Source organism: Suricata suricatta, chromosome 12, assembly GCF_006229205.1.
Source record: "Suricata suricatta isolate VVHF042 chromosome 12, meerkat_22Aug2017_6uvM2_HiC, whole genome shotgun sequence".
Lineage (NCBI taxonomy): Eukaryota > Metazoa > Chordata > Mammalia > Carnivora > Herpestidae > Suricata > Suricata suricatta.
Genome location: NC_043711.1, coordinates 45,635,957 through 45,662,164, shown reverse-complemented (window position 1 = coordinate 45,662,164; position 26,208 = coordinate 45,635,957). Strand labels below are relative to the sequence as shown.

The 26,208-nt window shown below is 43.9% G+C and overlaps 1 protein-coding gene across 1 annotated transcript in view; it reads left to right on the top strand.

Moving 5' to 3' along the window:
* The window catches only part of GXYLT2 (glucoside xylosyltransferase 2), a 90,343-nt gene that overhangs the window by 358 nt on the left and 63,777 nt on the right, over window positions 1–26,208 (top strand). The window contains exons 2-3 of the mRNA XM_029917890.1: window positions 2–60; window positions 21,587–21,779. Coding sequence (XP_029773750.1) covers window positions 2–60; window positions 21,587–21,779 — 252 coding nt within the window. The remainder of the gene's footprint in view (window position 1; window positions 61–21,586; window positions 21,780–26,208) is intronic.

Here is a 26,208-nt window from a genome sequence, read left to right as displayed (position 1 = left end):
CCCGCGCCCGCGCCCCCGAGCCGGCCGCAGGGGCGCCGCGAGCCTGGAGAAGTTGGCGAGGTGAGTCGTGGCAGCCCCAGAATCCCTTCTGGGGGACCCGTGTCTCACTCCCTCAGCCCGTGCCGAGTCCGGGGGAGGCTTTGGGCTGGAGGGACGGACTCCAAGTGCGCCCACGGGCTGCTTGCCTCTATTTGCTTTGCTCTGCTGGAAAGTAAGAACCTCCTTCGAGGAGTCCTGTTGACAGCGCAGTGCTGTCGATCTCGTGCGTATTTGAAAGAGAAGCGTCAGGGAGGGTGGCCTATAAACAGTCAGGGCAAGGCGTGTGTTTGCCTTCTTGCAAACGTGCGCCCTTTGTTTAATCTTTCAAAAGCCATCACGATGCAAGAATGCTTTATCTAATTCTCAAGTTTCACTGGAGAATTTTTTATATATATATATACCAAAAACTTAGATGTGATTGAGTTGGAAAAGTTAGATGTTTACCCAAGACTGAGCAGCTAGCTGCCTCTGGTTGAACCTTGAATCGCCCTGTGCTTAGAACAGGAGAGGCACTCGACCTGAGTTTATTAAAAAGTTTTCTTCTTGCAAGGAGCGTGGCGTGCCACAGGCCAAATAGAGGGACGGTTTCCCTGTTCCTCGTTGTGTTTCAGACTTAAGTACGGCCCAAGTGTGTTACAAGGAAAACGTCTTAACCTTTGACATTATGTTTGAAGCTCTCTTTCTCTGCGTCGAGTTTAACCCGCCACAGCTTTTCACCGGAGCGTTTTATCTTTGTCCTCAGGGTTGCTGGCCCGCCCCCAGGTTAGGGATTTGCGTTCATTTCCTTTGTTGTGTAGAGCTTTTTAACAGTCCCCTTGCCGCGAGTCTGTTTCCTCTGCCCTTTGGAAGCTGGTGATGTTTGTAACCGCAGTTGCTGCGTCTGCCTGTGCTGGGCTCCTTAATTACCTGAAATGAGTTGAAGAATTCTTTTGGGCCGTAATGACTAAATCGGTTTTGCCGCTTTTACTGTAACTAAGAGAAAAGACATGAAACCTCAGGAACTAGCTGTGTCAGCTTTTGTTTCTCTTCTGCCTCATAATAAATGTACAGATGGGCACTGACAAGTTGTAGAGAGGGGGAAAACCCCAGTGATCTCCAGAGTCTCTTTTAAGCCATTGGAGACATTTACAACCTTTAATGAATGCATGCATACTTTAAAATAAGGAGATTTCTGTTAGGAACTGAGGTCTCTTAAGATGTATTAAGGTTCCACTGCAAGTTTACTATGATTTGTAAGTGGACGGGACAACTTTTACATCAATAGTAACTGACACCATTTAATGTCGCTAACCTTTTGCCAGGTAGAGCGCTCACAGCATTATGTAAAAACAGTCATTGTTAACGTATACCATACATATGTTAACCGTATCATCTGCACTCTAACCCTGTGATACTGTTCTCAAAGTGCAGTCTGAACCAGGAGCAGCTGTGTCTCCTAGAGCCTTGTTAGAAATGCAGATTCTCAGGACCCACCCAGGCACCTTGAAATCAGAGCCACTTGGGGGTGAGGTCAGTAGTCGGTGTTCCAACAGCCCTCCTATTGTTTCTAACACACACCAGTGTTTGAGAGCCTGCTCTGTGATATAAGCACTAGTATCATCCCCATTTTACAGTTAAGGAAAGTAAGGCACACGGTTTAGCAGTTTGTCCAAGGTGCGTAGATCATGTGTGACAGGTAAGGATGAAGATTACAGGCAGCCTGGGCCCGGTTCACGCTTACCTGCTGTGCTGATGTCCTGCACTAACTAGCCTTGCCTGCATTTCCTAAATTCTTCTGAGATTTTTCTAAAGAAACACCATAGATTGTTACAATGGTCTCATTCTTCAAGGTGTTGGGAACATAGGACTGCATCTTCTTGTCTCTATCGGGACAAATTGGCTCTGACTAGGAAGAGATCATGAACAGAATCCAGATGGATGTTTTAGGGAAGTACTATTTCCATGAGCAGCAGTACCTCCCTGAAGCCATTTTTCTTTTTGAACTTATCTCTTGTATTATCATGGAAGTCATGGCCAACACCATAGGAATATAGAACAAAATTTAAAAACCCAGGGAAGAGCGAAAAACCAAAAAAGCCGCCGGAAGTCTCAAGCTCAAATGCATAGAGATGAAAGTCTCTTGTCCTCTGGAGAAGTTGACATTTTTTGGGACTTGGTAACATTTTTTTTTTTTTTTTTTACTACCTGGACAGAAACGGCGACAGAAGATTCTGAAGCAGCAAGGGCGCAGGAGGAAAGATCTCTGCCTGGGCTCCTTTATTGCTTTCCTAATCCTGCTTGGGTTAAATTTTTGTGGTTTACAAGGAATTTCATTTTAGGGAGGGAAAAGAAAGCCTCGTGTTTTTAGAAATTAGGTCCTTTCATCTCGTTATGTGGCTAGAATCCAGAAGAGATGAAGGTTACGTGATCTCATTTCTCGGGCTTGGGGAGCAGTGAGCAGCGAGCCTGCACTTGGGTGTGACCCAGTCCACCACCTGCTGACCATCCGTGGACCCGCCGCCTCGCCTCCCCCAGGGTGCTGTTGGAAGTGAAGTTCTGCCACGTCAGCGCAGGAAACATAGCCCTCTCCTTCCACATCTTGTTTTCATTTCAGAGAAGTTTCCAGGGACTTGCCTCGTTAGCAGACAGACCCTACAATTTTATAACTAGTCATTTGTATGCAATCTGTCCTGCGGTGGCCTCTCCTCTCTATAAATATAAAGCCCGGAGGTAAGGTCTAAGCTTTTAGGTCAGGGGTAGGATCTGAAAATGGATACCATGATCTAAGTAGCAGTTCCAAGTGCACAAGAGAAATGAAATCTTCCTTTTATTTTGGTTTATTGGTGATTTATACCTGGCTGACTTCCAAAGAGAATTTGAGATGACTTTCAGTAAAAAAAAAAAAAAAAAAATTATATATATATATATGCGCATATATATAATAAGGCCATTGAAATCATCAGAAAAAACAAAAGTCATGAAAAGGAGGAGGAAATAAGCACTCTTTGTCAAAAACTGAGCTACCATTGTTATGAGGATTAAGTATTAAATTTGGCTTTAAGCTTCCTGGCAGCCATGTCAAAAAGGGAATCATGATAGGCTGCCTTATTTTCACTGAATGATCAGAGGAAGAGTTGCTCATGAGGGATGACTTGGTTTTCATGGAAATGAATTCTGAAAAGAATTTTACTGGAGAGTAAACTTGAGAAGACTGTCTCTCCAGATCACTTCTGAAAACTCCTCTGTGAGCCTATGGATGCAAAAGGCAGTCAAATCAAATTGCTAATCAGTGCAACGTAGAAAGAATCTGGCATCTGGAGGCTAGAAAATTGGGTTCTAGTCCCAATCCATTTCACCTTAATTTCCTCATCTGTGAACTGAGCACATCAATCCAAAAGTTTTCCAAGATCTCTTCCAGCTCTAACATTCGATGAGCCCATGATGAGATCATCCAGTTTAGCTGTAAAATCCCAACAATGGCTATTGCTAGGCCCTTTGTGCCATCTCTTGCAAAATCAGTTTCTCAGTTATTGGCTCAAGCCTAGAACTCTTACTGATTACTCAATCCCAACCCTCTCTTTTTCTTCTTGTACTGGCCTGGGTATTGCTATTTTCTCTCTTAAAATCTGGTTTCCAGGCTACTCGAAGCTCTGTAGAGCTGCCATTTTATTCCACAGCCATTCAGCCAATGTTTATTGCACATATATTCTGGCCCAGGCTCTCATTGTACAGTGGTGGAAGAAGTTGGTGCCTTCCCAGAATCTGGGAGGGATGGGGGCGGGGAGACAATAGAGAAACACGTTACACTTGGCAGTGTCCCCAGCTGCCCCAATGAGAGGAAGCGTGTTTACTCGTTCATCAAGAGACACTGTTTCCTGCGGTTCCCTTTGGTATCTGAGATAAGTCTTCTTAGAGTGTGCAAGCCTGAATAAAGGTCTCACTTAAGTGGCATGGTGTTATATAGCAAAATGCCAGCTCTGTGGTGATCCTATAGTTAGCTAGTAGCCCTGAAACACATTAAAGGTACTGTCTGTAATATTCTGTACTGGGAGTCGTAAGTCTAATCCCATTCATTTTTGTTGATAAAAATCTTACTTTTATCGATCAGTGAGCCACATTGGTTCAATCTCAAAATATATCCCCACCCTTGGGGCATCTGGTGGGCTCTGTCGGTTAAGTGTCTGATTCTTGGTTTGGGCTCAGGTCATGATCTCATGATTTGTGAGATGGAGCCCCATGTTGGGGTCCTGGCTGACAGTGCACAGCCCGCTTGGGATTCTTGCTCCCTCCTCCTCCCCCACTTGTACGCATGTACTCTCTCAAAATAAATAAAGCAAAAAAAAAAAAAAGGTTAAAAAAAACACATACCCCACTCTGACCATTTCTACTGCGGCTGTGCTGACCACTGGCTCCTAACCACCATCTTTTACACGTGGACCTCCATGGTAGCACAGCATCTGGTTCGAATGTTTCCTTCTAGCGCCCTCTACAGTCCGCTTTCTGCACAGCGCCCGGAGTAATGTTAAAGATGTAGACCACGTCGGGTCTTGGCTGGTGAAAGCCCTTCCGTGACAGACTTCCTGTCACAGAGAAAAGAAAATTCAGCTTCTTAGTCTGGCCTTCAAGCCCTCGTCTGATTTCAGCCCCATTGAGGCCTCTGACATCATCTTCTACTGCTCTGCTTCAGCTCCACTAGCCTTCATTCCCACCACAGCTCATTCCCACCACAGCCCTTTTTACTTGTTCTCTGTGCTGGAATTTTCTTTGCTCACATCCTTGGGTCACTAGCTCCCTTCTTTCAACCTACACTTTAAAATTTGCTTCTCAGAAGGGTCTTCCCAGCTGCTCTAGAAAAAGGATCCTCCGGGGCGCCTGGATGGCTCAGTCAATTGAGCTTCCGACTTCAGCTCAGGTCATGATTTCACGGTTCATGGGTTCGAGCCCCACATCCGGCTCTGTGCTGACAGCTCAGAGCCTGGAGCCTGCTTCCGATTCTGTGTCTCCCTCTTTCTCTGACCCTCCCCTGCTCGTACTGTCTCTGTCTCTCAAAAATAAATAAAAGGCATTTCAAAAAATTTTTAAAAAGAAAGAAAAAGGATCCTCCCCTTCATTCTCTACACCCTTACCCTGGTTAGTGTTATTGTTGTTTTATAGCATGCATTGCTGTATGAACATTATATTTTATTTGCTCCCCTCCTGCAATGTCTTATTAATCGCTGTACCACTGGCACCTAGAACAGAGATGATCTCATAGTAGGTGCTCAATACATATTTGTCAAATGACCTAATGGATGAATTCAGTACCCACCTTGTGCCAGCATTAAGCTAAGATTTTACTTAGATGAATAAGTTACATATTATTTAATAAAGTTCAAAATAATCTCATAGTGAAGAACAATGAGAAGCATCGTGAGGATCTTTAATTATCACATCCTTAAAAGAGAGGGTATCTTTTTTCTTTTTCTTTTTTCTTTTTAATAAAAGTTTTTAAGGTTTATTTATTTTTGAGAGAGAGAGAGACAGAGTTCGTGAGCGGGGGAGGGGCAGAGAGAGAGAGAAAGAGAGAATCTCGAGCAGGCTCCACACTGTCGCACAGAGCCTGATGTGGGGCTCGAACTCACAAACCATGAGATCATCACCTGAGCTTAAGCTAAGAGGTGGATGCTTACCAACTGAACCACCAGGTGCTCCTCTTTTTTCTTTTTAATAGATATAAATTTTTATTATTTTTTATTTAAAAAAATTTTAATGTTTATTTTTATTTTTGAGAGAGAGAGAGAGACAGAGCATGAGTGGGGGAGGGGCAGGGAGAGAGGGAAACACAGAATCTGAAATAGGCTTCAGGCTCTTCTGGGCTGTCAGAAGAGCCCAACACCAGGCTTGAACTCACAAATCGGGAATTCATGACCTGAGCTGCAGTCAAACGCTTAATCACTGAGCCATCCAGGTGCCCCAACACATGTTAATTGTTAGAACAGTTTGGGATCTTTAAAAAAACTGAGAAAGTAGTAGAGAGTTTCCTAATACCCTTCACCCAGTTTCCTCCTTATTAAAACCTTATAGTAGTATGATATATTTGTTATAATTAATGTATTAATAGCATACATTATTACTAGTGGTTAGGGTTTTTTTTAACATTTCCTTGGTTTTACAGAATGTCCCTTTTCTGTTCTAGGATCCCGGCCAGGATAGCACATGACATGTAGTTGTCCTATCTCAGGCTCCTCCTGGTTGTAGCAGTTTCTCAGACTTTGCTTGTTTTGGTGACCTTGAGAGTTTTGAAGAGCATTGGTCAGATACTTTGTAGGATGCCTCACTATTGAATGTGTCTGATGCTTACTCATTATAGTACTAAGTAATGGGTTATTGGGAGCTGGAGAGGTAAGGTACCATTTTCATCACATCATATCAAGTGTATATGCTATCAACATGATTTATGACTGCTGTTATCGGCCTTGGTCACCTGGGATAGGTGGTGTTTGTTCAGGGTTTTCTCCTGGCAGCTTGCCCTTCCCCCACCCCCTTTCTGTACTGTCTAGAAGGAAGTCTCTGCATAGCCCACACACCCCAAGAGTGGGAAGCAATGCTCTCCCTCCTTAAAGGTAGAGTTATCTATATAAATTATTCAGAATTCTCCTGCATGGGAGATTTGATTCTCCTCCTCCATTTATTAATATATTTACTCACTATATCACTATGAACCTATGGATATTTATTTTACACTTTGACAAGCCAATATGACCTTTTTGTTGCTGGAATTGTTTTTTTATTGGCCATTAGGAGCTCTGACAGTTGGCTTCTGTTCTTTTTTGACATACTCCCATCGGTGTGGTTTTGGTTTTGGTTTCCATTTCCGGTTGTCTGAGCATTTCCTTGCTCTCTGGCACTGCAGGATGCCCTAGGCTTCTCTTATGTGTTTTCTGCTTCATTTTTTGAATCAGTCATTTCTTCAAGGAGCCCTGATTCCTCTTATTGGAGAATGGTATTAGAAACCAAGATCTGGGTATGAAGCGTGCTAGGTGCTGCTGGGGTATCATTTCTTTTATACCTTCACAGCTGACATGGGAAATGTGTGTGTGTTTATACTCACCTGCATATATACACATATACATATTCCCATTTGTGACCATCTCTGTGTTAAGCCAAACATTACTACCTGGACCATTCTAACTTCCTTCTCTTACCTATTGGGGGGAGAGAATGTTTTTGTTTTCCCAAACCCCGGTTTTCTGGCATCTCATTGACTTTGGTTGGTTTAAATGCCTGTGGTATGGAGGAGGTGTTGGGAAGGCGTGGAGGGTAGGATAGGATTGACCACTTGACTAAATGAGGCCGTGACCACTCAAACCACCTGGGGAAGGTGATATGGTGGATATTGTGATTGGCCCCCAACTTGTCTTCCTCCCCCACCTTGCAGTTTGTGCGTGGACCATACATACCTCCAGGAGATGGTCTGAGCCAGGCACGGTATTCCCACCCCTTTCATGGTATAAACTGTGTGTATCCAGGACTGAAACATTCAATAAATCCAATTCTCTGGTAACAGTTATTGGTCCATAGGTGTTACCTGACCCAAGTTGACCAAATCAACCAGAAGGGAAGCACATGTTTTATATTATTGGATGAAAGACTCTGCATGCTAGATATGGACAAGGAAATAAATAGTCCCAGTTGCTACCATGATCCTTAGAGAACCAGCTTTAGGATGAAGCTGTCACTGTGAGCAGTAGAATAGAGAAAGGAACGAATGGATCCTCGAGGACATTCCTGAGCGCAAGAATCAGTGAATCCTGACACCTGTCCTGTCTTGGGCATTCTGGTTACATGCATTGGAGTTGAGGTTCCTGGCATTTTTATCCCAAATCATCTTACCTGAACCACATAGTTCTTTAGATCAAAATCCTGCTGCTCTCAATGGAGAAAAAAGGGAAGAGTTGCAGGCGCACATAGGAAATGAACGCCCACCCCACCCTAGAGCAGCCACTTTGCGCCTTTAACCTTGTCCCAGCTGGCAGTTGATTCAGGGATGGGTTCTTGGGCCAAATTAGACCCTTCTTAGGGACTTAAAGACATGGATCAAGGGGCGCCTGGGTAGCTTAGTCAGTTGGGTGTTCGACTTCAGCTCAGGTCATGATCTCATGGTTTGTGAGTTCAAGCCCTGCATCGGGTTCTGTGCTGACAGCTCAGAGCTTGGAGCCTGCTTCAGATTCTGTGTCTCCCTCTCTCTCTGTCCCTCCCCTGCTTGCGTGCTCTCGCATGCATGCTCACTCTCTCTCTCTCTCTCTCTCTCACTCTCACTCTCAAAAATAAATTAACATTGAAAAAAAAATTTTTTAATTGGGTCAGAAGCAGTATAATGGCAAACTGTTCCTAGGGGTTAAGACTAAGGTATGAAACTCAGGATTGACTGCCACGTTTCCGCCATGTGGAGAAAGCCTGTGTGAATTGAGAACCCAAAGTGAGAAACAGCACAGAGCAATGGAGGCAGGGGACAAGGCCTCATGTGGTTCCCAAGGCCAACTTCTGACCTTTACTGGCTATGCTGTTTCACCCTTTTCCTAGAATCCGTGAATTCAGTTTCCGTCATTTACCACCAAGGAGTTCTGACTAATTTCAGTACATAGCTGCTGCTTTTAAGACTGAGTTCAGTAAATAGTAGGCATAGTGATTCTAATCCCCATACAAACTCAGAGGTGAGATTCTTTGGAAGAAATTTGGAAACAGATTCCCCCCCTCCTTGGAGTTACCTCCCTTCATATTATCTCACTGTAAGAAAATAAAAGACAAAATTATATGTTATATATTTTACCACCATTTAAAATATTTCTTAAAAGGAGAAAATAAGAGACTTCTGTTGAAGAGGGAAATTCATTTTGTGTTCCTTTCCAGATCTCCCCCAGCACTTGATTTCAGATTATGAAATTCTGAAAATTGCCCCTGGAAAGAGGAACTTCTTGACTTGATGCCTTTATTGAGACTCCTTGACTCTGTGCCAGCAAGGAGTGACTTTGGTACATGTGAAGGTGACCTGTTGATGTTTGCCCATGCCCCCCAGCCCCGACCTCTTTTGGCAACAGACTGAAATATGAAATAGTCTAGTAGAAATTCATTAAGCAAGAGACAATGGAGAACATGACCCGTTTTCGTGGGGAAGGAAACTGGGGTCCCAAGAGGTAAAATAATAATAATAATGTGCATAAAGCACCTACCACCGGGCTAGCTCATGATGGCCACTCCACAAGTGACTCATGGTTCCAAGTACTATTATCATCCGTTGTTGTTTATTAGTCAGGAACTGAATCCTAACTAGACCCAGCTAACTGGCAGTGTGACCTTGAATCATTCCTCCTTGGCAAATCATGGCTTTCTCCTAAATTCGATGGTAAAATGGACTAACGCAGGTAGAATGCTGGCACACTTTCTCTCACGCAAGAATCACTCAGCAAATGGGAGCTGGGGCTCAGGCAGATTAGGGCAGGCTTTTCTTGGATTATGATTTGAGGAAATCAAGACTCACTCAGCTTTTGTATGTGATAAATAATACAGGGGCGCCTGGGTGGCTCAGTCGATTAAGCATCTGACTTTGGCTCAGGTCATGATCTCATGTTTCACGAGTTTGAGCCCCATGTCAGACTCTGTAGTGTCAGCTCGGAGCCCTCTGTCCCACTCTCTCTGCCTCTCCCCTGTTTGTATTCTCTCTCTCTCTCTCTCAAGAATAAACAAACATTAAAAAATAATAGTAATACACCAGTCTCAGCTTCTGATCCTCAGTAAAAGCTGAAGGAGTAGATGAGGGAGGACTGTTTTGACTGCCTCTTGGGCAGTCGGACTGTTGGTCTGGGGAGTGTCAAGCCTGGGATTGTGGCTCTCTGCAGCTTTGCCGTCTCCTCAAGGGCAGAGAGCTATTGCTTCCCAGGTCAGAAAAGTGGAGGGTGATGGAAGCGTCTGCGTTCATGTGCATGGGAATCAGGAGGTGGTTCTCAGGGAACCCAAATACAGTCGCCACTATTCAGGGGCCTGCCTCTCAGGCTGAACTTGAAAAGGCTTTGTATTTTCTTCCTCCACATTTTGTGAGACTCACAAGGACCTCAGTGGTCTGGCTCCCGGCCTTAAAGTATAACAAGCTCTAGGGTTTGAGTGTCAGATTTTACCCCTCAGGGAGAATGGGTTTTTAGGAATCCTGCCTTATTTTTTTCATTTTTAGAGAGAGAGAGATTCTCAAGCAGGCGACATGACACGGGGCTAGATCCCATGACCCTTGGGATCATGACCTGAGCAGAAATCAAGAATCCAACACTCAACCGACTAAGCCACCCAGGGGCCCCAAAATTGCTGGTTTAGAAGAAACACAAGAGCAGTTGGAAACACATTGGAAATTGATATTTTAGAAGAAACATTTCAAGTTTAAGAAATGTACAGAAACTTCGCATCTGATGTGAAGTCAGATAGAGTGCTGACTTGAAGTTACATGCTTTTTACTGCTCTGCCCAACCTGTTTTTATCATGATCTGAAATAGAGGAAAATAAAGGCTTTGTATACTTTTCAAGTTATTGAATAATCATGATGATGGTAACAGCTAAGATTTAATGAGGACTTAAAATGTGCCACAATACCGTATGAAGCACTTCCCTGCATTATTTCATTTCACCTTCCTAACAGCCTACAAGGGAAGTACTATTATCGGACAGGTCAGAACATTCTCAGTTGCAAGAGTTAGAGTCCCAGGTCGTCAGCTTATACCACTTAGTCATAAAAGGGGGTTTACTGGATCATAAACTGTCAAGTGCAAGAGTGCCTGGGTGGCTCAGTCACTTGAGCGTCCGACTCTTGATTTCTGATCAAGTCATGGTCACGGGGTTGTGGATTTGAGCCCCTAGTCAGGCTCTGCACTGAGCTGGGAGCCTGCTTGAGATTCTCTCCCTCTCTCTTTCTCTCTCTGTCTCTCTCTCCCTCCCTCTCCCCTTCCCCTGTTCACATCCTTTCTCTCTATGTCAAAAATAAATAAAAATCTCTTAAACTTAAAAAACAACACCTGTAAAGTGCAAAGGCTACAGGTGTGTCCCAGATTCCTAGCCATCTTGCCTCGTCTTCCATCTCTGCTCCCTCCAGTGTGGGCCGCGCTCTCACGTGGGTTTTCTCCACTGGGGAATTCCAGCAGGTCTGGGCGTACCTTTTCCTCCTTTAGTCACTGCTAAGGGAAAAACTTCAGCCAGCAAGAGTCCCAGAGTTGCCTCTATGGACCTGATATGGATCCCATGATATCTGATTGCTGATGTCGATGCCTGGAGAAAGGATGAATCAGTGCCGCCAAACCTCATGGACTGAGAGCAGAAGAGAAACCGTTTCCCAAAAAGACCATTAAGGTGCTCTTCTCAGAAACTCTTGGAAATGGATGGTAGTAAGAAACACCAAAGCCAAAAGTCTACTATAATCAGCGTGCCCATTTTACAGATGTGGAAAGTGAGGGTTAGAGGTGGTTAAAGCATTTGCCTACGAGGGGGGCAGCCAAATGACAGACCTAGAATTTGAAGCCAGGTGCATGTGCTTTGAAAGTCAAACTGCTTATCACCACACTGTACTTGGGAAGAGATCATGAAATGTGAACTACTTGATGGCTTTCTAGAATCTCTTTGAAGAAGATCCTTTGATAAAAATCTCTCTTTCTTGTCAAAGCTTTTTCATATTTGTAAGGGAAAAAATAGGTTATAAAAAGTACCCCTTGAGAATGTTTTACATAGTTATATATATATGCATTCACATATATTTAATATAACTCTGAAAGGCTATTCCATTATACCAACACGTTAACAGTTATGGAATTGGAATTATGGTGCCCCCCCCTTTAGCTTGTCTGTATTTAAAATTTTTCTATAATGAATGTTTGCATTACTTGTATTACTTATACAATAAGTTAAAGTAGATAAATTATAAAAATTAAAAGTCCTTTACTGGCCTGAGGCCAAGGAGGATGGAAATTACTTAGACCATTTTTCCTCTCCTTAAGTTGGTCTTTCATGTCCCTTTCTGGGAAATGGGCTAGAAGTGTCCATCTGCAGAATCTGTAAGCCTCATTCTTTTCCCTTGTATGTCACCAGCCATTTATTTCACACTAGCACTGCTAGTTCATATTTTACCATCCCAATAACAGCTTAATGTGAAAAGATGAGGCAGATGGAGAAATAGAATCTCTGGTGTATCAGGAGCAATCCTAAGGGGAACAAATGGAATGAGAATTAGTCCAGACAGTATCAGAGTTAGAGGGAAAGGAATATGTATAAATGCACTTGTGGGTGAAGTGAGGTAATGGTGACTGCCTGGATTATGAAGGCAGAGTTGGTAAAGGTGTGCATTGAGCATCCTGCCTGGGGAGACTGAAAGTGGATGGGGTCTAAAATCCTGAAAACCTAAAATCCAGGCTCGGATCGCTGAGTGTCAAGCCCTGAGTACAGGTAAAGGGTTTATTTGCCCAGAGCGGACTCCTTTTCTAAATCACTTTGTGTAGCCCCACATCGAGCATAATGATTAAAAGCGTGCTCCGGCTTTCGGAAGTCCGGCTCCCTGAGTTTGAATCCTTGTACCGCCTGCCACTTACTAACCATAAAGCAGGTGTACGTGTCTCATAGTGTCTAAAAGGAGACACGCACCCATATAGACACATAGATAAGATTGACAACTTCCGGCTTGAACATCTCCTATGTATTGGACCCAGACTTTGTTTAGGAGCACAGCCATGTTTTAGATATCATGATCCAAGCTAAAAATATGCTATTCATAATTGAGTGTACTTATCAAATAATTGTATTATGCACTGCCCCCCCCAGCAGTTTTTTGGCACTGTGCAGACACTGTTCATATAATAGCATGGCTTCAAGGCAAATGTCAGCTTCTCTGCCTTTTGTGGAAGATTAATGGTGCTTGATTTAACTCCAAGCTATGGGTCATTAAAAGTGATTTAACTGTTAGCACAGTCCTCAGCGTCATGTCTGGGTTTCTAAGTGAAGGCTAAACTCACAGCTCCGGCAGGGAAATTTTTTGTCAGGGGACGAACGTGTTCCCAGACCTGTGGTTTACAGGGAACTCTATTAGTGCCTCTCACTGCCAACATGTAACGTGGATATGATTACCCATCACCAGACTCTCCTTCCAGGGTCCGAACCAAGGTGTTTCCACTTCTAAACTGCCACTCTGGCCTCGTCTACAGGCCTTCTGCTGGTTCCAATAGCTACGGATTCATCTGGAAGGATTCCACTTGGGAGGGAATCTTTTCTTCCCCTAGATGAGAGTATGTGATTTTTTTTCAAATTCATCTTCTGCCTTTTTTTCCCCCTCAGAATATTTCTATATTTCTTTCCATAGTAAAACTAGTTACCAAAAGCACTGTTTTAGACTGTATTTAAAAATTGTTTTTCTTTTTAGCATTTTTTTTTTTTTTTTGAGAGACAGAGACAGAATGTGAGTGGGAGAGGGGCAGAGAGAGAGGGAGACACAGAATCCAAAGCAGACTGCAGACTCTGAGCTGTCAGCACAGAACCCGACACGGGGCTCAAACCCACAGACTGTGAGATCATGGAGCAGAAGTTGGACGTCCAACCAACTGAGCCACCCAGGTGCCCCTAGACTGTATTTTAAAGAACTGGGATTTTCTGTGAAGCTTCCACAGCCTGTCTGTATCACAGCATCAGGTTTACCTGAGGTGGTTTAGCTTGTCAGTTCGGGAGAAGCGCTGGTAAGAGAGGAGCAGGAGATGGCAGAAAAGAGGGTCTGAGTACATCCAATTACTTGCTTTAATAATTCAGTGTATTTTGCAGTAATAGGCTACAAAGTAAATAGCACTACACATAAGTGCCATATTTCATTATTTATACACTCCAGAAATTGAAGTTTAATTAAGTCACACTCTTGAGACCTTTCACAATTAAGGAGATGCCTCGTCTTGGACAGTGCGGGGCTGGTGAAGCAGCTTTTCCCTCTGAGCCTTCTCTGAATATCATTTTTTGTTTGCACGGGGAGGGCTTGGAGCCAGGACAGTGGAGAGAACATTTTCCAAACTGCAGACAATGCCACATCAGAACTAACATTCTTATAATACGCCTCTCCTACCATTGCTCACCTGAAACATTAAAAAATATCTTCGTTAAACATCAGTGATTTATTTATTTAATGATAGCTTGATTGCGATACAATCCAAATACCCTTCCAAGGTGTCCAATATGGTGGTTTGCAGAGTTGGGCAGCCATGACCACATCTAATTTCTGAATACTTTCATCACCCAAAAAAGAAACCCTGCACCCATGAAGCAATCACTCCACATCTGCCTCTCCCCTAGTCCCTGGTTACCTCCAGAGTGCTTTATGTCTCTATGGATTTTCCTGTTGTGCTCTTTTCCTATGTACAGAATCATTGATATGTGGTCTGCTGTATTTCCACAAGGGTTACCGTTGACTGTGTTTAAGGGTCATCCATGCTAGAGTGTATGTACATCAGCACTTCAGTCCTTTAACTGACCATCATTTTCCATCTTCTGTTTATCGGTTCATCAGTTGGTGGGCTTTTGGGTTAGACTCTCTGGCTATTGTGAATGATGCTACTGTGAACATTTGCGTACAAGTTTGTGTGTGGACATTTGTTTTCATTTCTCTTGGGTAGATAGATACCTCGGACTGGAATGGCAGGTCACACGGTAGGTCTGCATGTCGCCTTCTGCAGCACTGTGGAACCGTTTTCCCAAGTGGCTGCACTGTTTTACAGTCCCACCAGCGGTACGTGAGGGTTCTAATTTCTGCACATTCTAAGTTTATTAATTTTTGAGAGAGAGGTGGGGGAGGGGCAGAGACTCTTAAGCAGACTCCATGCTCAGTGCCGAGCCCAATGTGAGGCTCGATCTCACCACGCTGAGATTATGACCTGAGCCAAATCAAGAGTTGAACGCTTAAGTGACTGAACCACCTAAGTACCCTCTAAGCTTATTTATTGTAGGGGAGGTTTTTCTGTCACGGCCATGGATTGTTGGCAGTAATGTAAATAGAAGGTCATCATCAAAGGCGACACTGAGAAGATGAAACAACCTTACGCGTTTCTAACTTGGCTGTTGAAGGTCCTGTATCTCAGATCTGCTGTCTTTTCACTTGAAAGGAGGATTAGGCAACGTTAGAAAGATGTTCAAGACATGTTACCTCCAAGCTGAGACTCTCTTATTGACCTTGTTGGAAGAGAACCGGAAGTAGAATAGCTTTCTCACTGAGACTCAAAGTGATTTATTTGATGAGGTGTCTTAATGGTAACTGACGCATCGCCCTCTGGTCATGCGGAATTTGGAGGCATGGGTGCCGTGTGCAAGCCCATCATCTCTTTGTGTCTCTGCAGTCGGCTTCATGGTTATGTTTTACCAGTAACTCAGAGGTGTAGGGGGTCGTGTTTGTTATTTTTTGGGGGGGTTTGTTTTTTCTTATGGTGTGTTTTCTAATAACTCCTGGGTAAATTTGAGAATCTCTCAAGATTACTACATTCTTGATAGGATGATAGCTTAATATTAACCCAGTAATGTCATTTCTGGGAATGTAGTCAAAGGACATAATGAAAAGAAGAAAACAATGTGTTGGCACATACATGTTTAGTGTCAGACTTTATTTATTTTTTTAATATGACAGAACGGTTGGAAACACCCAACAAAAGGGAAATGCTGATAAGCTATGGTGTTTTGGTTGGATGGAATAGTAGAGAGACAATGAAAATGATGGTTCTGAAGACTTAGAAAGTGAGAAGAAAAATAAAAATCAGATGAGAAACACAAAATAGAAAAAAGCAAAAAAAAATTACCTGTATTAGTATAGCTGTAAAAATATGTATTCAGTGGAATAAAAATCAGGATATAACATGCAAAGAGAAGTCATAGAGGGCAAGATTTTTTCCATTTACCAACCTCAGTCTTCAACACATATATTTAATATTTGTAATTGAAAGTGTACATTATGTATGTATTTAATTCTGATCTTTAAAATTTTTTTAATGTTAATTTATTTTTGAGAGAGACAGAGCACAAGTGGGGGAGAGGCAGAGAGAGAGGGACACACAGAATCTGAAGCAGGCTCCAATATCTGAGCTGTCACCACAGAGCCCGATGCAGGGCTTGAACCCATGAACCATGAGATCATGACCTGAGCTGAAGTTGGACACTTAACTGACTGAGCCACCCAGGTGCCTCTATTCCTTTTTTAAAGATAGAGATTTCGTTTACTTACATTGCCTTATATTGATGGTATATAATGTTTTGCCCTTGCCATAAATTACAAGGAAAGAATTTGTAAACACCAGCTGAGGTAAGAGTTTGGAAGAAACTAAGCAAAGACTGTGACAGAATAAAAGGAAGGGTGCTCCTTTGATGAGGTAGTCAGGGAAGCTCATCCCGCTGTTTAAAAGAGAAGGAAGTGTCTGTGCAAAGGGAAAAATCTTCCAAGCTGAGGACACAGTTTGTGTAAAGGTCCAGGATGTGAGCACAGCACTGGGTGTCTCAGGTAGAAAGAAGGAAAGGTGGTGAGAGCAGAGGTCTCAAAACAGAAGAGTCAGGAGGCTGGGAGCATCTTTTAAACAGTGGGTGAAGTCCTCAAGAACGCCGGCCAGGATCGGCGAGGGGAGGGATTCTGTGAGTGGGGAGCTAAGCTCTTCACTGAGTTAAGAACAGTCTTGGGAAGCAGGGAGCTGACAGCAACAAAGAGAAGGTAGTAGAGTGTTCATCCACAGACGTCACTCTGAAGACACGTTCCATGTCTAGGTGTGGCAGTGAGGAACAAGGAGGACACCAGCCCACTTACTGCCCTGGGGGCTCCCAGGGCAGGAGAGGAAGAGCAGCCTCCACTTGGGGGTCTCCTGGGGAGGTGGCATCCTCACAAGGTGGCCCTGTTTTCATTAAGGCAAGATGTGAAGAGAACTCCCTGCGAAAAGGCTGAACACAGGGTTGATTTTCCTGAGGGCATGGGGGGAGAGTTAGGGAGAAAAAGGGGAGGTGAGAGGTCAGCTCAGATCATTAGTTCCTGGCTGTAGCTGAACGTTGGATGATTGTGGTACAAGTGTGTTAATCAGCAGACTCCAGGATCTCCCCTGAGACCCATGGATTTAGAATCTCTGTGGTGTGGAGCTTTGCATATTAGCAAGCACCTAGGATGACTCTGGTGTGCAGCTGGGTAGGGAATCCCCTGTGCTAGACGCTAATTGGTGTCTCTTCCGGCTGTAAAACTGTGAGAAAGATGAGCCTTTAGATCAGGGCCCTAGCACTGAGCCACAAGGAAGGAATGGATTCCCTGAGCATTTCAAAGGCTGACTCAAGGTGAGAATATGAGAGAGGCGGAGCTGGTCAAAGGGGATTGGAAACATTGTTAAGCCCCACTTTAAGACTCTTTTGTGATTGCTACACCATAAGTTTGTTTCCATGTGGTTTTAGTAAAAGGAAATATATTGGCTTGAGAATCAAACTGTCTCCAGTTACGGTCCAGTGCACCTGGATCCAGATGTTCAAGTAATGCCAGCAGACATGTGCCCCCTCCCCACCTTTCGGCTCTGCTTTCTACTGTGTTGATTCCCATTCATGTTCTACCAGTGTGGTGGCCAAGATGGGTACCATCAGTCCTAGCCTTAGCTGGAAGTTCCTCAAAATCCTGGACAGCAAGTGTCTACTCCAGTCCCCTTTTATAAAGTGTAAATAAGAACAGAGTTAGCCATCTGTCAGAATAGCATTCTAGTTCCCTATCACCCATTCCTGCCCAAACTCTGTCATTCAAGGGGTTAAGGAGTTTTAGGTTCGTAGACTGATCCTTAAAAAGTCTCAAGTGACATCTGAGACGTGCTGAGTGTGCAATTGGTAGGAGTTGGTGAAAGGCACACCATTTTGGTGCGCTTAAACTTGCCTATTCATTGTGATCACGTGACACAAATGCTTACTACCTGAAGCCTGTAATGTGAGAGGTAAGAGAGTGGGGGCAGCAAAGGTCTCGTTAAATCCCAACCACTGATACTTGAACTGCCACCAAGAGAGGCCTTTATTTTTCTTTTTTAATACCTGTCACCAGACACCGAGAAAGATTGCAGTCCCCAGCCCCTGCTTTTTATATTGCACGGTCCCCAACCAGGGAAGTCTGGAGGGTAGCCTGTATGCTGCAGAGGAGCACAAGCTTTGTGTACTTTAAAAAAATTTTAGGGATGCTTGGGTGGCTCAGTCTTCAGAGCATCTGACTCTTGATACTGGCTCAGGTCATCATGAGATCGAGCCCCGTGTTGGGCTTTGTGCTGACACCTGGAGCCTGCGAGACATTCTCTCTCTCCCTCTCTGCCCCTCCCCTGCTCTCTTGTTCTCTCTCGCTCGCTCTCTCTCTCAATGAGTAAATAAACTTAAGAAAAATAAAAATGTAAATCTTCAGAGAAAACCACTCTCCTGCATTTGCTATTTATCCCCCTTGCGTATGTTTTCTTTTACCATACAAGTCTGTGAACAACAAAGGGTGCTGTTTTGCTTGCTTTTAAGCTGCATCTACGGTATTATTCTCTTGCTGGTTACTTTTTTCCTCTTTGATCTTATGCTGATACGTGATAACTTGGTTTGTTCATTTTTACTGCTATGTAGTATTCCTCTTAAACATATTACATATATTCGTGATTCTCCTTGGCTTGGACAGCAGTGTTACTTTTAGTTCTTTACTATTATAAACAGGGCTGCTTTGAACATTCTTGAATGGGCGTTGTGCAAGAATTTCTTTAGGTTATATATGTAGGTGTAGAACTAGAGCACTGGAGGGTGTTTGTGCCTCTTCATTCCTCCTAGACATTCCCAAAGGGCTGTCCAAAATGTTTGGGTAAAAAAAAAAAAAAAAAAAAAAGAACAAAATGTTTGTGTCAACTTACACTGCCCCTGGCTATTTCTGAGCTGTCCCCTACCCACACATCCACTCTGAAGCTTGGATGATCCAACGTTTATTTTAATCCTTAATTTTTGCCAATCTGAACATCAAATGGAATCCCTTTATTGTTTAAATTTGTATTTCCCTGATTACTAATGTTAAAGCCTTTTTTCATGTAGAAGCCCGATATGTAAAGCTAAACTGGACAGAGTTATTTGGAATGGGGCAGTAGTTCATATTTAAGATAGTTATACTATTGCATTGACTGCTTTCAGACCTTTGGATAATACCTGTGCTCCTAAACATTAAGCATGATTTCAAGCAAAAGAGTTTGCATTAAATCTCTTCGGTGGCACGTTTTGGTCAGTCTTTTGCATGATTTGTAATTGATTACAAATGCTAACGTGATGTTAGCGTTATCTGTGACACAGCCTTTCACCTAAGTTAATTGGGAGGTGGCTTTAATAGTAGGTATGAAAACTCACCCACAGAGCTGAGGAAGGGAAGACATCTGAGTCCTTATGGCAGGGGTCCTTGACTTTGCCAGGCATTGTCCTGATTTAGTACTTTTGCTCTCAATGTCTCTTCTGCCTGGAATGCTCCTCACCCAGAAATGTTCATGACGCACTTCCTCACCTCCTTCAGGTTGTCATCAGATTTCACCATCTTAGTGAGGACTTTCCCAACTTTGCACTGCGTGAAAATATCTACCAGCCCATCAGCCACTCCTGTATCCTTCCCTGTTCAAGGGTATACCTCCTTCGTAGCCCTCCTCACCAGAGAACTTTCTATGTAAGCTCTTTAGTTACCTTTTGCTTCAGTTGCTACTTCCTTCTTTGTGTTTCCCCTACCTCCCTGACAGTGTAATTTCTGCAAGGGCCAGGCATCTTGGTCTGTTTTGTTCACTGCTGTCTTCCTGGTACCAAAAACAGTGCCTGGCGCATAGTAGGTACTCCATATAGACTTGTTGGTTAATAAATGGTCTGAAGTGAGGAAGAAAAAGAACAGAGGAGAGAACACATGCAGAGAAAGAGAGACAGAGAGAATACATGTGTCAAGACCTGGAGACAACCCAGCAGTCTGCTGACCAGAACTGAAAATGCATGGAAAGTATGAATATGTGACTGTGGCTACAGTTGTGAATGGTTGTCCACCGAAGCCGGGGGTGCTGGAGGCAGTTGCTAGAGATATATGTAAATAGGAGCCACAATCATCAGTTTGGACTCAATCTTGAGGGCAGTCAGGAGCCCTTACCTTATTGTAATCAAAAGAATTACGCAATCCTAAATGCGTTTTAAAAGAACATCACTCTCGTGCCAACAAGAAGAAATCAGAGGGTGGGAGTTAAGGATGAGATTGAAGGCAGGTGGACCTTCAAGGGAGCAGTCAGAGTGATCGAAGTGAGAGAAGATGGTGGCCTCATCAGGTCACAGCAAGAGGATGAAGAGAAGAGGACAACATTGGGAGATAGTTAGGACATCTCTAGTATCTTTTGGTGACCCTGGAAATCAGTGGAATCTGAGTATCTCTGGGCATCTGAGCTTAGTTGAGTGTCCGCTAAGCATGCTCTTAAGGAACCAAATCGGAGAGCTGTCCGAAGTGCTCCACCCACCTCTTCACCTCTCCTCCTGATGAAAAGAAATCTGGAGCAAGACCGCCATTATTCAACTCAGCAGTGGATAATGGAGCAGTGCTCTGATTGGACTCGAAGGTTTTGGAAGGAAGGTAGCAATCCTCGTCCAACTTTCCCTGGCCTCCAACTCTTTTGTGCAAGTAAATTAGTTTCATTTGTCTCAGGGTACCTTTTCCAGGCCAACTCCTTCCAACTTGCCTGCAAATGTCTCTCAGTGGTGTGTTTGAGGCTTGGCTGCGTCTCCTTGTCTGGAACAAATCTTTTATTACAAGGAAATAGCTGGATGATGATTCTGGACTCTTGGACCCTATTCCCCTCTCAGCTGTTGACTCAGTATCTGGTACCTTGGTAATTTTCAGCTCAACCTGCCACCTCTCCTGCCTGTTTCTCATTAATATGCCTTACATGCTGGAGGCTGAATTTCAAATGTACCACCTCAGCCATCTTGAATGACACAGTTAGGATTAACACCTGTTTCTTCAGGACTCTCCGAAGATATTATGGAAGCACATATGTTCTTTTCTGTGCTCACCTCCCGGACTCGCCTGATTCTCCTTGGGTGCGGTGGTCATGCATTCCACCGCAACCTAAAACCATCCAGATGACGAAAGTATCATGTTGCTTGTTTCACATGGGAAAGCCACGACCCACCCTCGTCCCGTTCATGTTGCATTCAAATCTAATTTGCGTGGCCTGTATGAGTGTGAGCACACAACCCCTGCGTCAGCTGTTGAAGCTTAGCAATGCTATTTCCAAACATGGGCCATTCGGCAGCCAGCAGGCACTCGACAGCTGAGTGGGGCAGAAAAAGTCTCAGACACCTAAGGCAGGCCAAACAGTGACTCATCCTGCCATTGCCAGGATAAATATGGGAATAAATGGCATTTTTCTCTAAGCAGGAAGAATTGTCAAAATGCTTATCACTTTATAAAATATAACAGATTGTGCCTGTTCATGTTTTGAAATGTTCCAATGATCACTAGCTGGGTTTTTTTTTTTTTTTTTTTAGGAGTTTAGTAATAGTTGTAACTTGTTTTTCTTCTTCCTAGGAGGCCTGGAGACCTTAGAAGTTTCCAGGCCGTGCTGCCTCGAGAGCTCTGGATCCACTTGGCTGTGGTGGCCTGTGGCAACCGACTGGAGGAGACACTGGTCATGCTCAAATCAGCTGTACTCTTTAGCCACAGGAAGATGCAGTTCCACATCTTCACGGAAGACTCTCTGAAGCCCGAGTTTGATAAGCAGGTGAATGTGTGGAAATGGCGGCACCATATTACTGAGTGCAGACACACTGCTTTTTGGGAAATGCATATACTGGTCGCTAATATATTTTTGCTGTGAGCTCAGCTGTGTGGCCATAAACTCTTGACTCTGACCCTTACTTACTGTTCTCATTTATAACATGCAGGGATGATTACACCTGCTTTACAGAGACTCTATCAAGGTTCGAGATGATGTCCTTGAAGCCCTTGGCCCAGGACTTGGGCCTCTGGTGTGATTAACCCTGTTCTCATTTGGGGGACAGGTAGCTTTTTAAAAAATCTATATATGTTTTTTGAATGATGAGTAATAGATGTTCATTAAAATAAATTCAAATAATATAGATGTTATGAATTAAAAGGTAGGAGTCCTTTCTACCCTCAGTCTCACACAGGAAAACTATCAGAGTTAACGATTTTTAGTTATTCTTCCATATTTTTTCATGTGCAGATGTGTGTGTGCCTGTGTGACTGTCTGTATATGGTGTATACATGTGTATTTGAATATATAAACATCTGCATGTTTGGGGAGCTGCCCATGGGTCCGTTCCCTGTGCTTTAATAAAATCACTTTTTTGCACCAAAAAAAAAATGTATGTGTTTAACACATACAAGTGTATGTGCCTAGATGAAAGTGTATTTCTTTTTCAAAATCAAGGTTATTTTCTATGTGTTGCTCTGGAATTTGCTTTTTTCTCCCCTAAAACCATATTGTCAGCATCATTCCAGGTCAAACATTCTTACCTCATCTTTTCTGGTGACTGCACAGGATCTTGTTATATATACGGATCCTTGTTTATTTGACTCTTCCTATACAGAGGAATAAGTAAAGATTTTTTACCAGCACACGAGGAGAGCTTTGCAACTCCCTCTTCTTCTCACTCTAGGTACATGTGTGACTTTGCAGACCAAACTTTGCTTTGTCTTGGATGTTTCTTCTTGTGGTAAGGCCCTGAGTGCTGGTAGAATGAGACCCTGTTTTGCTGTGTCTCCTGACTTGGGTCAGCAGGGCAGACTCCTGTCGCCAGGCTGGCCGCACTAATGAGAAATGCCAAAGAAGCATGTCGAGCAGAGAAAGGCTAATAACAGCTAGCAAACGTGTTATGTTTCCTAAAGAAAAATATCACCTTGACATCCTCACCAAGGGACGCCAAAGAACAAATAGTCTTGAAGCTTTGAAATTTATCGGAAACTGCCTTGGAAAAGATCTGAGTCAAAGGAAAGGGAAGGGATGGAACAGACATGGTTTGCTGCTCTGAAGCTGTCGGGAAAGGAGATGGTGACGGTGGTGATGGTCATTATCATTTATCAAGGACTTCTGATGTGTGATGTACTCTTCTTTAACCCTTGAGAGAAGGTAGCACTGTTTGGCAATCAGATCATGGAGGCTTTGAGAGTTTTAGTGATTTGCTCATAAGGTGTCTGTTCAAGGTCACAGACTTGAACCTCTGTGAGCTTAACCATTGTACCATACTCCATCCTGAACTAGTAGGCAGAAGACTCAAATGCAAACCTCAGCTCCACTGTGCACCTGCTGCTTGATCTCCTGCAAGCCTGGAGGCCTTTTACAGCTTCAGCCCCCCTGTCTGTAACTTGAAGCTAGTAGCATTGATCAAAGAGCTAAGGTTTCTGGAATCAGGAGAGGCTAGGTCAAGCTGCTGAAACACCTCCCAAAAAGCTCAGAGATTTTCCCCATGCCTGCTACATGTCTCACACAGGCACTTGGGTCTGGCACCGAAGATGACAAAGACGGTTCATGCTCTTTTTTATTTTTAAGTTTATGTATTCTTTTTTAGTAATCTCTACACCCAACGTGGGGCTCGAACTCACAACCCTGAGGTCAAGAGTCACACGTTCCTCCGACTGAGCCAGCCAGGTGCCCCAAAACTATTCATGCTTTGAGTTGCACCTGCTGGGACACTTGGCCTCTAAAGTTCTTGGGATGCCACACAGGAAAGAGAGAGACAAGTGGTTCATCATGACTATGTGTTTCACTCCCTCAGCTTGACAGTGATGTGAGTCTTCTCTGCTCACATGTAAGTGTCCAGAAGCAGTCACGAGGCTCACCCCATGGCAGGGGGCTGAGACGTACTCAGTGTGTAGGAAGGCAGGAAAAACTAGCTGTGGCCAAACTCTAGCAATGCCTTTTTTTTAAGATTATACTTTTTTTAAATGTTTATTTATTTTTGAGAGACAGAGAGACAGAGAGTGAGCATGGGAAGGGCAGAGAGAGGAGACACAGACTCTAAATCAGGCCCCAGGCGCTGAGCTGTCAGCATAGAGCTCGACATGGGGCTCGAACTCAGGAACTGCGAGATCATGACCTGAGCCAAAGTCGGCCGCTTAACCGACTGAGCCACCCAGGTGCCCCTCTAGTTATGTTTTACACAATACCCACCTAACAAGTATTTATTGAGTATACACTGTGTGCTAGAGGCTGGGACATGAGATGGAGCAGAACAAAATAAACTTGAACTTAGAAAAGATGAAGGGAGATGCATGTGCGTGTAATTATGTATGTGGGGCGGATCGTATTTTCCAGAGAAGCCCCAAGTGGCCCCACCTTGTGTTATTTGCATCCTCGTGTGCCTCCTTCCTTCAGTGACCCAGGGTTGGCCTCTGTGACCAGCAGCACAGAGAGGACGCGACATGACGTCAGTTCTGAGATTAGGTTTTAAAAGGCACTGTGCTTTCTGTCTTGGTAGCATTCAGTTTCCTCTCAGATCCCTTGCTGTGGGGTAAGCCACTGTCATGCCAGAGCGGCCCTTGTAGGGGTTGACATGATAAAGGATAAAAGCTTCATGTAGGGCACCTGGGTGGCTCAGTCGGTTAAGCATCCAGATTCAGTTCAGGTCATGATCTCACGGTTCATGGGTTCCAGCCCCATGTGAGGCTCTGTGCTGACAGCTAGCTCAGAGCCTAGAGCCTGCTTCAGATTCTGTGTCTCCCTCTCTCTCTGACCCTCCCCTGTTCTCACTGTCTCTGTCTCTCAAAAATAAATAAAGAACATTTTAAAAAATTATTTTTAAAAAATGCTTCTTGTAACACTCACGTGAGCAAGTTTGGAGATGCAAGGTCCCGCCCCATCAAGCCTTCAGATGACATTGCCCCAGTCAGTAATTGAACTGCGTCCTCACCAGACCCAAGCCAGACCAAAGCTGGGTAGCTTGCAGAGTTTTGACTTCAAGAAACTACATGAGAGAATAATTTTTTGTGGTTCTGAGCTACTAAGTTTTGGGGATGATTTATTATAAGGGAATAGCTAATGCATATGCATCTACATATGTCGTACGTATGTATGTATAAAAAGGAGTATGCTACATGTAATGTTCAGGTAACATTTGAGGTGAGGGCACGGAAAGGAGAAAGCTTCTCCCTCACCCTTTCTTGGGTTGGCTGCCCCGGGAACCTGGCCAGCATGTGGTGAGGAAGCCCACACTAGCCCATATGGATGGATCATGTGGAGAGACCCACTCAGAGGAGCTGAGGTCCCCAACCCATCGCTGGTCTCCACTGCCAGGTTATTTGAGTGGACTGGATTTCAGATGGTTTCAGCCTCCAGCCTTCAAAGCTTCCAGCCGCGAAGCTACAAGTATAATCCAGCCCTCTGTCCTCGTCCGAATACCTGATCCGTGGAATCTGTGAGCGTGATAGATGGCGGTTTTATACTAGGAAGTTTGGGGGTAATTTGCTCTAAGCCATAGTAATGGGCACATTATAGATTATGAACTGAGTTGCATGGGAAAATCATTGAATTTGAAAAAGGATTTGAATTGCTCTGATGACTTTATCCCTTTGGTGGCTCATTTCCTTGGATCTTTGTTAGACCAGCAAAGCTCAACTAACAAAGGAAGTCATACTCGGTGTGAAAAGACAGGCAGGGCATATGGCTTCATCCTAATTTAGCTACAAAACCTCGTCTCTTCTGTAAGTTACAGAACTCTCGGTCACAATTTCTTCATCTGTAGCAAAGGGCAAATGAATCTTACTGTTATTGCAGAGCATACTTGTGAGGCTGACTCAGATCGTCTATTTATTCTTTCATTCCACTGAGATCCTTGGGAACATCTCCTGTAGGTTGGGTACTTTGTTTGCCCTGAAATAGTAGATCAGCAACAGGTAGCTTGTGTGAAGCCACAGGAGAGGCTGCTATGGAGGGGCAAGTGATGTCTCCCTTCTGAGAAGTGTCCCGTACAAAATGGAGGCATTGTGGGAATACCCAGTTTCTTGCAATAACTTCCTGTGCAGCTCAGGGCCATAGATTTTAGGGCAAAACACAAAACAAAGTTCCAGTTGACATCATTACATCTCTGGGAGTTGCTTTATGGGAGAATTCTACTATATTTAAGTAGACTTTTAAAAAAATTGGGGGGCACCTGGGTGGCTTAGTTGGTTAAGCGTCTTACTTCAGCTTA